We start from the raw sequence: 14135 nt of genomic DNA, 5'->3' as shown, positions 1-14135 counted from the left end.
CCCTCCAGCAAGCCTGGACCTGAGCAATTAGTACCCGCTCTCCCCCACCCCCCCCCCCCCCCCACCCCCTCGGCTGCCCTGGTGGGGGAATAGGATCACATGCCCACATGTGATATATTGCCGTCCGGGATCCTCAATCCTGTGATTTGGGGGGTTTTCAAAGTTCTAATTTTTGTATTCAGGAGTTTGTAACTGTGCTGCTAAAATGTTATAATATATTTTATTTAGTTGACCTCCAAAGTCTTGCAGGCTAGATCCTTGCACTCTGGTCTTCTTGAATCTTTCCTAAGTAGTACAGAGTAGGAATTTGTTTGACTACTGTCTTTACATAAGGTGCGCATAATTTCCTCTCTAACTTTTAACTTTGTCTCGTTCTAGCACACAAGATTCACAGAGCGAGGCAACGGAACACGACAACTCCACAAGTTTAACACTGGAAAAGTTCTTAGTTAAGCTGTGCTCGCATCACCAGAAGCAGTTTATTCATGTGTTAAAAAATTTGTGCGCTGAGGAAACATTAATGAAGACGAAAAGTCACAGTTCCTCAGTTTCTGATCTTGAGGATGCTAGAGATGAAGATAATGGCCATGCCTGTTCTGGCAGTAAATTAAACCATTCCCTTGTGGATTTATATAAAAAAGCAAGTGTAGTCTGTTTAAATACACCCAGAAAATCAAATACTGTAGAAATGCCAAGAAGTGCAAAAGAAATGGAAAGTTTCCATACTGAAGTTGTACAAAATTTGGATGAACTTTTAAAGTCCACACTTTCACCAGATTCCAAAGAGGATGTCCTCACAAATTGTCCATTATTACAAAACTGTGTTCACTCCATGGACCAACTGGAAAAAAATCATGTGTATCTTAAACCCTCAGAAGATGACACTCAAATTTTATCAGTAAGTGAAGTTGATTGTGGTAGTCAAAAAGCTGAAATTAATCAGACCGTTCTTTCATACAGCAACTCTGCACTGGGCCTACTGAGTGATTCCCAGGATTCTGAATTACCTACAAATACTCCTAAAATCTCAGACAAGGAAAACGCACAATATATCATCCCCAAACAGACATGTTTGGACAAAGACAACAATGACTGTAAACTTAATCAAGAAAATTCCTTGCATGCTATAGTTGTTAAGAAGCTTGGAAGCCATTTAGGCCATTGTGATGGTGCATTTGAGAATTTTCAGAATCTTGGTGAAACTTCAGTTCCAGCTTTGGAGAAAGTCAGGTCGCATGACAGTACAAAGCACTCGAAAACTGGCCGATGTAAAAACACACCATGTGTGAGGAAGAAGGATTTTGATAAACATTGTGATGTTGTTTATGTTAGTGAGCCAATTTCAGCTGAATGTAGCCTCGAGAGTCAAAAGTCATTCATTTGTCCACGAAGCACAGCAAGGAAAAGCACACGAGGGTATCTGTTTGGTGGTGACTGCTGTGAGTTATCCACTGTTCGCACATTGGTTAGAAGCTCCAAAGTAGAAGACAAAGGAAATCCTGCCTTACATATTACAGAAGCATTAATAATTCCTAATGGAATGATCTCAGAGATTCTGCCTTCAGCAGATGCCGTATCTGTTGTTCATTTAGGAGAGACCATAGTAGAAAAAGCAGCTATTCATGCTCTACCAGAAAATTACATGGTTATTGACCATAGACCAGATTCTGACCAATGTACCAATCCTGGAAACCATCTTGACCAAATTTCATGTCTAACTAAACAGTCCGTAGATTCTTTGGCAAAGCCTTTAATATCAATCTTCCCTCTTGAACCTGAAAAAAAATATTTTACAAGATCCCTAACTGAAAAAGAAATGTCCCCAAATGACCATCCTGAGACATATATGAAGATGTCAGCAGTAAATACTCCGGCACTATGTACGAATGATGATTCTGTATCTGGAAAAGACAATGAAGTTAGAGTATCTGACATTGACCTTTCTACAGATCCACTTGTTAATGTAAACCTTTCCAGTGGTTTTATGAGTCAAGGGGACAAATTAGAGTACCCATCACTTGATGTGGACATCACGGTTTCTCTGCAGAGTAAGCCTCTGATTCCAGAGCATGTTGTGACAACAGGTGAGAGTATTCCAATGAAAATGGCTGTTGACGCTGCTTCCACTTCACTACAAATTGGAACTGATGATCGAGATCTTTCATGTCTAGCATCCTATTCTCATTCCGGTCTTAAAGATTCCATGTCCTTATTTGAAAACTGTCCTGTAGCGATGATTACAGATCTTGAAGTTACAGCTGTAAAGGAATCATTAAGACAGATGTATTCTGAATCCATCCCAGGAGATCAGGCCAATAATTCAGAAGAAGCAAGTCTTCAAACATTACAGACCTATCTAAATTGTACAAGTCTTGTTGGTAATTTGCAAGAAAGCTCTGAGCAAGTGATTAATGAAAACTTAAACATAAATTCAGGACTGTTGAAACATTTTCAGGAGGATCAAACTGTAGAAAATAAACTTGATAACTGCTCTGTAGAATTAAAGCCTAAATGTGATAAAGAATTGAAGCGTTTAGAACCCTTAAAGTCTTCACACAATGAATGGAGTCTATCAACTCCTGGCAATAGTCTACACAGAAGTAGTACTAACGATCAAGACCTTTTCGATACATGTGCTAAAACAGGTAGTAGCACTGATGTTAAACTGGATGTAAACACTGCTTCAATGCGAGGTAATCAGTTTTGTGATACGGGTAATTCATTCATAAACCAGCAGAATGTCAGGGCTGAGGAGATGTTGGAAACAAAAGTGAGTAATGAGGGAAAAATCATTGATGCAGGCAAAGTAGACCCATTGGACAATTCTTTGATTGACAGTAAAAATCCTAATGTACTTCTAACCCTATCGAAAAGGAAGTTAAAAAAATCTCCGGCTCCTTCTGACCGATGTCTGAGAAGCAGAGGAACCCCCAGCGACTCGTTTTCACAGAAAAATTCTTCCCTGGTAATCCATATCCTTCCAAGCACTAACACAACACAGAGGTCTGTGGAATTTGAGACCCCAAAAAACACAGAACATAAAGTTTCAATTCCTATTGAGTTATCCGTTGATGAAGTGCCAGATGGGGAACCTCATTTTGGGCATTTTTTGAACAATCCATTTGCCGAAGGTAAACCGTTGCTTTCAGAAAGGATGCCCAAAACGAATTATATTTCCACTTGTAAAATGACAGAAAATATCATAATATGTTTTGAAATGGGTTCAAACAAACGAACAGTATATTTTGGCATAGAACATAAAGAAGATGATTTAAGAATGGAAGATAAAGGAAGTAGTGGCAATACAAGTAGTTTAAAAAGTAAATGTGAGTTTGAACTTGAGAAATTGAATATGCTGGTATCTTCAAATGTTTCAAATAAATTACCTTTTTCAAAAAGAAGCACAAAAAATGTTTACTCAAAAGCCTTAGAGAAACGTGAAATTAAATTCTGCAATACTAACATTTTAAAGGCTGAGTCGAAAAAAAATGTCAAACAACCCATTCAATTTAATAAGTCTACGCAATCCAATGACCAGCAATATGTCATTTCCTTTAAAAAAACAGAATTCCCTGCAAAAGACAAAGAGAGACCCAAATTTTTAGACTGGTGTTCTGAAGAAGAAAATCAAGAGCGTATCTCTAATTTTAATAACCGATACATGTCCCTTCATAAAAGCTGGGTTCCACTTGAAAAAGAAGCTGCAAATGTAACCAAGTCTAAAAACAAAGCCGACAAATTAAAAGAGATTTGGAAAACTAAGAAAAGGGTGAGGAAAAGTAAAAGTTTGCCGGAAGTGACCCGATGTTCTCCGATGCAAAAGCTGTTTATGAATTCTTTAAATGTATCAGACATTTGTAGGTGGTTCTTGGAAACAACAGAGACAAAGTCTTTAGTGATCGTAAAGAAAATAAACACTCGGATTCCTGAGGAACATCAGCTGCCACTTATGCCGATTCAGAGGCATTCCAAGGAAAGTTTATATCCCCACACATTACAGGCGGAACGTTTAAAAAAGCATCTGAAGAAGTTTGCTTCGATTTTCCCAGTTCGTAACATTGCCAAAACTCCACAGACTTTGGCTAAAATTATAGAGAGCAATGTAGAACTTGACGATCCTGTAAATACCATAAGAACCCCCAACTGCAAAAATGTGGAATCTCAACTTCACACTAAAAAACAAACCAGTGCTCGCATCTTAAGAAAATACAATAACTTCAGGGAAAACTTACGACTTCAGACTGCTCCAGCAATTAAACAAAAGGCAGGAACTGTGATCCGTAAATCTGACCGAAAAACAAACCACAATAAAAAATTTAATAAATCAAGTTTACAAACTGTCACAAATTCTCCTGCCCACAAATATGCAATAACTAGTGAAAAGCCGAAAGCAAAGAAACGTCCCAAAGATGTCTCCATGGCGAAACATGTTGTACACCCAAGTAAGAAGCAAAAAATTGAAACAAAGCCAGTGTTAGAAAAAAGTAAACATGGTGTCCATAAAAATCCACCAGCAACAAAGACTGAAGTTGATAAAGTAAAAAAAAAAGACTTTATTTCCAAAACCCAAGCTCCAAAGAGGTTTGGGACAAAAGCTCAAGTGTGCAAGGGAGACATATTGAAGAAAAGGGGCCCCAAAGTATCTATCCAAAAACATTCCTGTAATGTGCAACTTGCCATTCATAAATGTCAAACGAGATCTTCTAAGCAGAAACCAAATCCTTCCAATTTGTCAAGGCAGAAAATTTGTAGGACCTCATCTTCACAGCCAAGGAAGAAGGAAGTGAACCAAAAAATATCTGCAGTTTCTAAAAAGAGCAAAAACAAACATGCCACATCTCGTAAAGAAAGGTCACAAATAGACTCATCACACAGCAAGAGATGATCACTTAATTTAAAATGACCCACTCAAACTGTTACCTGGTTATTGTTGTACAGTCATAATTTGCATTAATTGTGGACTTCTATAAGCTGTAGCAAGCCCTTCTACCATTAACTGTTATTCTCTAAACAGTGTAAAGCTTGGAGTGAAGGGAAGCGAAGATTTGATTTTTTGGTACTTATGTATTATCTGGGCTCCCATGTTAAATGCACCCCATTTTTTCATACCCCTACTATCCAACTACGCATGGAGTTGTTTTTATATAGTGTGGCGAGCGCAGCGAGCCACCGTGCCCGAAGCGTGGCGAGGGGACGCGGTCTCATAAGAAAAACGGGAGCCCAGATATTACATAAGTACCGATTTTTTTTTTGGTGCTCAGAAAATAAGTTATTTCAGTCCTAATTTTTTTTTTGAACAGTGAATGTCATTTAAAAGTACAGTGCCTTATTTATCATTTTTTTATTTCGTTTTAGTAGATGACACGCCGTGTGATATGCTTTGCATTTAATACTTGACGCACAAGCACTTGTACTATAGTAGAAATCAGGCACAACATGATCACACACTTCTACACTTTTTTTTTCTTGTACATGAAAAATGATGGCATATTTTAAATTAGCTTAGAACTAATTTGAGACTTTAGATATTTCAATTCTGGTAAGTAGCAAAGCACACTATTTAACTTCCATGTTGTCAATACAGTTTTAGAACGTTGACTGCTATAATTACTAAAGGTCTTTTTTTTTTTTTTTTCATAGCTATTTCAGGTCGCTTAAAATGTATCCTAACCAATGTTCGGTTTCCAGGGCTAAAACACACATTTACGTACAATTATTTTTTCAATTCTATTCCTTTTTATAATATTAGTAAATGTTTGCTCTAGACCTGGAAGCCCAGCATCAATTTTAAAGATCAATTTTAATCGGTGAGGAATTTTTTTGTTCCTTCTTAAATCGACCTTTAGTAAATATACCCCTATCCTGACACTATCACCATGATGGAAGACAAGACCACTGTGTAAGGGTGGATGGGTGTGCTAGTGATGTTGTCCAGTTTATTTTCTGAAACTCATAGGTCTATGAAACAGGTTCGTCAGGTCATTAATCCTGGACATAAATGCAACTAGGTCACAAATATACTATTTATATAACAACTAATTTGCACTTGCTTGAATTTTATTGAATTTGCACAATTGAACTGGTAACTGATACTCTTGTATTAGCATTAACTTAAAAATGTTAACCTTTTATAGAAAAAAAATTTAAGCATACATTTTCTTCTCCAGTGTCTCATCGGGAAAGACGGATTTAAATACACCATTTTTTAAAAAGAAGTTTAAGAATTATGAAATGTAATTTTTTTTTTTTAAATCAAAGTTTAATTTGGATGCAATTGGGGAAAAAAACAACAAATTCCACTGAATGAGTATAATGTCAAATAATCAGTACTTTTCTGCTGTGTGTTCAGAAATGCTTGAATTTGGTAGACACAAATATTTTTCTGGGAGTAGCGCACAGGCCGTAACTAAAACTAAATGTGATTTTACTCTGCAGTCTATTGCAGATTTTGCACTGGTGAGGTTCAAAAGACTTGATTTAGGGAGTAGAACGTTAAACCCTTTTTCCCTCTTTATTTCCTATATGATATAACGTGGACATAATTGTATTTAACCCTTTGAGTGCCAGGTGAATTTAGCAAAATTGGTGTGAAAATTGCCCACTTAAAAAATTTGTATTCATCATAATGACCTGTAATGTTTACCGTATATAGAAAATATTTTTTTTTTGCACATTTTAATTCTAATTTATATACCAAATGTGAGCTTTGCTGGTATTTTTATTGGATATCATGAACATCTCTCAGATATGTTGGCACTCAAAGGGTTAAGGTTAAGTTTTTAAATGCTTTTAGATCTATTTGTTAAATCATGACTGTTAACATTCCAGAACGGTCACGTCCAGATAGAAGGTGCTATGGTATTTCAGTTTTTTTTTTTTTTTAATCTTTAACAATGTCTGCTGTTCAATCCATTTTTTTTAGAGCACACTTGTGAAATTCACTGTATAACCTTTTTTTAATGTAAATGATTTTAGGTAACCTTTTTGGATTCCAAGTTTCCAAACGTGGCTTCAAAGCAACCAAGCACACCATGGCAGGATTTAGTCTTCTTTTGAAAGTTAAGTCCCCTTCCCATACATCCGCAAATATGAAAAAATATTTGCAGACTTTGACCATACCTCCAAACTGTCCTGATTTAGTAGTGGGGGGGCGAGTGTCTACAGTTGGAAGTCCCCCTTTCACTCGCTGCTCTGCTTAGCTGAGGTTTTCCTGCTTCTAATGAACTGCTCAGAAGAGCTGTGCATGCTACCTACATGTATTTAAAAAAAATCACACTTTTTTTTACCATAGGAATCAATCCTTATTTTTCCCATTTTTCAGAACTTTTGTTTCCATATACATCTACGGGTAAATTTTTACTAACGTTTTAAAAGTGAAAAGTGGAGATTCTAGCCATAGTTTCTCTATTGCACAATAGAAAATAATTGAATCCAATTGTTGCTATGGACAACATGCCCTCTCTTCACTTTTAAAACCTTTAGTAAATTTACCCCCTAGTCTCCTTTTGCTATAAACAGCCCTTGGTCACACCAAGTGTCTTTACAGGCAATGATTTCTTTTTGAAATGCGTTTATATGCATATCCATTAGGATGCACAAGCAGCTTATGCTGATTAAATTATGCGGCCTGCCTAATTCTGCATACAAAATGCTACATTGGTATTTTCTGTGTGTAACCATGGCTGTATCTGCATACTAAATGCCTGGTTGCAATGTTTTCCTAGAAAACACTTTAGTGTTGCATTTCGTAGGCAGATACTCCCACTGTCACTCATATAATAGAGGAATGCTGCCTGTCATTTTAATCAGCAAAAGCTACTTGTGCATCCTATTCTCATCACTTTGCTTTGGAAAAAGTCATACAAAAAGAATCTTGCACTACTGTCACAAGGCGCTCACCCTTTGTGTAACACTACTAGTTGCGCACATGGGATAGATTTACGTGGACAAAACTGTCGCACCTAGTTCATTAGTCTTACTGTAAATAAAAACTTAGTGACCGTAATTAGTTGCCCGTCACACTAGAAAGCTAGCAGTAATCCTCTGAATCAATCTGGTGCTATTTCACACAAAATTTAAGCTATAGATTTGAGTGTTTCCAGTCCCTTTTGTTCATTAAAAGACAAGGCCATATGTCTGTATTACAAGACAATCCTTTCTTTTTTCAAATGAATAAGAATGAAGGTCAGTTTGCTTGCCAAATACAATATCTGATTGTCAAAGTGTGCAAAAAATCCCATCATTCCACATTTCCAACACAAATCCCTTCTACACTGCTGTGGCTGCTGCAATTGTTACACTTCGATTTCTGCAACTGATGCAATAATTATTCCATCCTGTGGTTTTGTGTCCACTCGTAATACAAACTTAAGAATAATTTACCCTTGTAACCAACATCTGACCCTAGCATTAAAATGGAATGAATAATATACATGGTGAGATACGTGGGTTATAGGCCAAATCTTTTCCAGCTAGGTAAAGCTCAGGCCTCCTAGCCCTGACACTATGTATAAAATAGGAAACCTTTATTCCCAAACACGGGTTCCTGCATCTACAAACTGGGTGAATACAGAATGTGCTGCCCATTCGTTGGAATGTGCCATCAGGGTGCAATATATGGGGCTTAGCCCTCGTTAGCTGCACAGACACTGCTGCAATACATCCTATAGCAGTGCATACTATTGTCTGTGTGTTCGTATTGTTTTTTTGCAAGCATGCATGTTAGGATTGAGCCTATTCTGCTTAATTTATTCACAAGCTTAGTGCATTTAGTATGACCATGATGACTTGTCCTGTATTTATGGCAGTACATAGCTGCTATTGCACATTGTTACCGTATATATGTCTTTTTTGTGTGTTTTTGTGATCTTCATAGCAGATAGGACATGTGTTCAGAGCCATCTCTTTGAGAAAGGATCAGGGATTTTTGAGCTGTTCAATATTTTTGTATTGCGGTGTCATTTTAAACAAAACACATTTTGGGGATCTAGAGTTTGCTTCTTTTTTTTTTTTTATAACTGTACAGATACTGTGAAAATATATTATGTTAAGGGATTATTGACTTCTGATTTTTTCGGGTATTTAAGATATACTGTAGTAGATAAAATGATACAATGTTTTTTCTTTGTTTTTTGTATTTATATAAATCAACTGATTATCTTTTTGTTTCGGCTTTTCTTTTCTCTGATTATGTAAATGTCTTTTTGTTTTTGTTTTTTTTTCTGCAAACGCCGGTTATGACTGGCCTCTGAAGCTGCCCATACTTCAATGATGGATTGGGGCAGTCTGAAGATTTTGTGGTGATTGCCCTAAACCATTGCTGATTGTATAGGCTACCGCAGTTGATGATTGTGACCAAAATGCGATCTCAGTTGACATGGCAGATTTGTCCAACATAGTGGATACTCTGCGATGTATGGTGGCGATCAACTGTTTTGACAATCGTACAACTCTTGACCATCGCTGCTATAAATAATACAATGAGGTGGTATATGGTCATTGTTAGATCTTAACATCCATTGTGAAGACGAAAAAAATGGTCAAATCACTGGTAAATATCTGTAGCACAGATTGCAAGATTAGAAATTAGTATAATCATGGAAGAAATGGCAAAATCATCCAATCGTGGATTTCAAATCATTGATCTATACAGGGCCCTTAACTGAACTTGCCTTCATGTGTACCCTGTTTTGAATGAGAAGACACCGTCTTACAGAAAGAACAATGGTTAATTTATTTTCTACCCCTTTTGTATTTCATTAATATAAATTCATATCTCCTTATTCACCTTATCCCCCTCACCCCTCCCTCAAAAAATAAAAAATAAGCTGATGTTTGCAGCAGGATTTAAAGAGTATAATAATAAAATAAAAAAACTACTAACCTATATAGGGAAGTTCCCACCACAAAATTGAATTTGTCATACTGAATTACTAATCCTAACTGCCTGATACACCATCAGCAAGAAAAGGTTTAAAATTGAGGGCTGGGTTAAAAAAGCAAGCAGATTAGTCTGATACAAGTGACCCGCTCCCTTCATCGTTATGCTCAATCTGTCATTTTATATGTATTTAATAAGTGTCTATTTACAAGCCAATCAGCTCCTAACTGCCATGATACAGTCTGTGTTTGAAAAAGGAAAACAGGAGCTGATTGGTACGTTGGGGGGTGATTTCACGATGGCTCGGTAAGATGCGTACATTAGCAGCCAACCGATCGGTCTGACGCCGGCCGCGTGAACTCATGGCCCCAACATCCGTGCGAGCTGCCGCTTTTGCATGCGAATGGTTGTGCACGCTCACACATCCATTCACATGCAAATGTATGGGTGAAAAAAATCATTAGACGGTGTGGACTGACTTTTATTTGCGAGTGGCTGGACGCAGACGGGGCAGCTGTTCTACTGGGACATCAGATGCCTGCCCCAAGCAGGCTTCGATGCGCCTGTGTTCACATGTGACGAAGATCCACAATTGAGGTGCACAACACTGGAATCCCACAAGGTGTCCTGCTACTAATGGCAGCAAAATAATCGGTCTATGCGGATACATCTGTGGTTTCAAAACTCTGCGTTTTGCCACCATGTTCCCGGGAGACACAAGTCTGTGTCTTTCAGAAACACAAATTATTCATATATAATGGAATGCATTTTTTGACCTTTTAAGTCCAGACCTATTAGAGTAGTCAAAGTCATTTTGGAAGGTTTCCCTTCCAACAAGAGTAAATCTGAGTAGCTGGCAAGGTTTGGGAAGACTGGTGGGTATATCCTAAAGTCACACGAGTGCTTTGAAGGCTTGCATTGTGTTTGAATATGGCCTAATTACACATACATCATTTTCTTTACTGAAATGTGTACCTAACCTTTTCCACTTCCTGTCTGCATCTATTTGATCAGTTGTGGGTTTAAAAAAAAAACTGTCACTGACATTGATGAGGATGCAATTAGTCTGAGTAAGGAGTTCACAAATGTACGGATTCTGTCTATAAATGTGTTTATATATGAACAGACAATTAATCAATTATCCTTCTTACTGTGCTCTCTCTGAAGAGGTTTAGTCTGTGATGGAGCATTTGTAGAAAACAATGGAAATAAAGCTACGTGTTTTTAATAATGAAATGAATAGACACCTATTGGTACTAATTAATTCTTACATATGCAGATCCTATTAAGTTTAGCATAATTAACCTTTGCTCAAAAATGACAGTTGATCCTGGAAGATTTGTTTGTGAACCTCATCCGTTACCGATGACTTCACACAGAGTCTGATTGGAATCTCTGCACGTGTAAGCCTCCCTATTCGCAGATGGCATTAAGGTAAAGCTGTGCCAAAGGCTTCTGTGTGGGATTCTGAATCAGGCACTGAATGTGATACAGTTGCCAACAGACAGTGGAGACTTCACTGTTTGCGCCCAAATCCAACCTATTTTGGTTTTGATCTCAAATGAGAATGCGGTTGCTAGAGCAAAACAACGTAACTTTTCAGAAGTAGATTTACTAATGCTTCAAATAGGAAGGGCAGTATTCAATCTCCACCGACAGGAGAAATAGTGGCATCTGCTTATTCATTGCTGCTGTTTTTGATGGCATTGAAGGCGGAACTTGACAAAACAGATCTGACTTTAAAATCAGTCAGATCTGTTTTGTTCACGGACGGATCTCAACAAGCCACAGCCATTTTTGCCAGCAAGCCCCCTTTTCGCCACTCAATAGGTGGTACGTTGAATTCCGCCTGTTGATCAACTGTCAAGCTGGGCAAAAATGGGGCAGGATTCCGGCTGACAATGTTCCGACAGTCAGAATAAAGTATGAAATACCCCCCTAAGTAGCAATTTCTCCTAAAAATGGAGGAGAAAAGTAAAAGCTGCTGTTGTACATATGGCCTAAATGTGTCCTTCTACAGTGGGGTGCCGGATGACTGCCCGACAGGGGCGATACCGACGGTCAGTATCCCGACTACTGGTGCTCCGACGGGGGTCCCGACTCACATAGGCTATTCTCCCTCTTGGGGGTCCACTACCCCCCGTAGAGGGAGAATATATCCTTTGACAAGGGGCTTCTTTACACTCGCCCCCTGTCGGAGCACTGGCAGTCGGGATTCCCCCTGTCGGACCGCCCTACCACACCCCTACAGTGTTGTGTGGATGAGCTGTTCCGGCTAATAGCTTCTCTGCCGGAACAAACTCTCTTACAAAAGGAGAAAACAATGTTGCACAATCCTGGAATCTTAATGGAGCTGTCACAGAGCAGAGGGGACTTCTCCCCGCAATTACAATGATGCTTCTGAAAATCAAGAGTAATCTGCTGCATTACTGCTACTTATTGGGCCATGGTTATTGCTGCAAAATGGTGTGTGTGGGGGGGGGGATGCTTGCCTGTATTAATAGGCCAGCCTGCCATATGATTTTGTCCCCATTTACTGTGTCTTAAAAGCAGCAGAGCTTTCCAAATGTATTCTTGTCATTTTGCGCCTGACCTTCTATTAATGCAGCAATTTTCCACTCTTCCAATCCTAAGTGTCGGTTTTTTTTTTTTTTAAATGAAAGGACAGAATAACGCTGAAGGTGTAGCTTCCCTCCATGTCTGTTGTGCAACACGAAACCTAGGCAATGCAATGATCTATGCTATAGAATGCTTTATGTAACATCTGTATAGTTCTTTGTCCTCTACAAAATTATTTTCATGGCTATTGAGCCCTTTAATCATCTGTTGCTTCTAGATGACCTGCTTGTGCTGTGTCTTGGTCAGGATTCTGAATCTTTTTAATATTAGAAGAAATGGTTGGTCCGTGACCTCAAGTGCAGCTCTTAATTAGATACTGGGCAACCCTAGCAGACTTCCATAATTACTTTCCACATCCTAAAGAGTTAAAAGTTTTCAGCCCTTTGTTGTGTTCTGCTGCCTCGTCCATAGTTCGTGAGCATGTTCCTTGTCTTTCTATAAAAAGATCAGATGTTTATTGTCTGGGCAACATTTGATGAATGCACTATTATGGTAACAGAATCTAGTCTCCCTCAACTTGTCCGATGTATTAATGAGAAGATTAGACAAGAAAGAGGAACATTTTATAAAGTTGACTTTAATGCCACACTCTTCCCAAAAACGAGTCTTTCATGAGTCTTGAATCTCACTGCCCTGTGCTTTTGTTAATGATGAGCCACTTGGATTGACTACGTGCTGATCTAGCCATAAAGGTTACCAAGCTTTGTACCTATAATCATTCCTATAGAGCTTTTCAATCCGGTATGAGCCAGGGTATCTCTCCAACATCGTTCAGATGCTATGGTAAGTAATGCACAAAGATTGGTGGGTGCAATAATTTTAATCCTTTATAGGGTTTTCCTTGATGCAGACTCAAAAGGAGGATTTCATAGACCCTTCCCACCCATTGATTCCACCATGTACAACTGAAACGGTTCTCTCGAAGGCTGATAATGAGCTAGCACTAAGCTATAGAACAAGACTTACAGTACCCTCTTGAGTTTGAGGTTTGGAGGCAGAAGTATGTTAGAGAAGTGTATGGAGCTCTAGAACACATGCCAGTCATAGCTGAGTAAAGTTGCTCTAGCTAACGATATTGAAATTGGGAACAGTGGGAATCCTGGAACTTTTGGGAATTCACGAAATGAACATAGCATCATAATGTTCGGTACTTATGTATTATCTGGGCTCCCATGTTAAATGCACCCCATTTTTTCATACCCCTACTATCCAACTACGCATGGAGTTGATTTTATATAGTGTGGCGAGCGCAGCGAGCCACCGTGCCCGAAGCGTGGCGAGCGCAGCGAGCCCCGCGAGGGGACGCGGTCTCATAAGAAAAATGGGAGCCCAGATATTACAAAAGTACCTAATGTTCTATAGCATTGTTATATGTTTAGTCTGGGAGTCAAAGGTAGTAGGGCCCATTCTAGGATAGAATAGCAGATTGTTCCAAAGTTGAGTTGTGTGCATAGGGTTCTATGTAAGACTATAGAATCTGGCACAGTAGCATACCTGCCAACATGTCCCATGCCAGGAGGGACACAGTACTCTGCTCCTGGACTTTCCTCTTCATACGTGATTGCCATCTCCTGTTTTTTAAACTGGTTCTAATAAGAAAGGTGTTTTTTTTTTTTTACCACAGGTGATGGGCAAT

The 14135-nt window shown here is 38.6% G+C and overlaps 1 protein-coding gene across 7 annotated transcripts in view; it reads left to right on the top strand.

Annotated features, from left to right (window-relative positions):
* Positions 1-9113, top strand: part of LCOR (ligand dependent nuclear receptor corepressor) — a 68563-nt gene extending 59450 nt beyond the window's left edge. For 6 of the 7 annotated variants that reach the window (XM_083149616.1, XM_083149619.1, XM_083149622.1 and 3 more), the window contains one exon: positions 379-9112. In XM_083149616.1, the coding sequence (XP_083005742.1) occupies positions 379-4885 (4507 nt within the window). In that variant the 3' untranslated portion in view covers positions 4886-9112. Of the gene's footprint in view, positions 1-378 lie in introns of all 7 variants that reach the window. The other variant, XM_083149618.1, reaches the window with a different exon arrangement.
* Positions 9114-14135: the final 5022 nt, after the last annotated feature.

This window comes from Crinia signifera, chromosome 6 (genome assembly GCF_055691185.1).
Source record: "Crinia signifera chromosome 6, ASM5569118v1, whole genome shotgun sequence".
NCBI lineage: Eukaryota > Metazoa > Chordata > Amphibia > Anura > Myobatrachidae > Crinia > Crinia signifera.
Note: the sequence above shows the minus strand (reverse complement) of the source record. Positions and strands in the feature narration are given on the sequence as shown.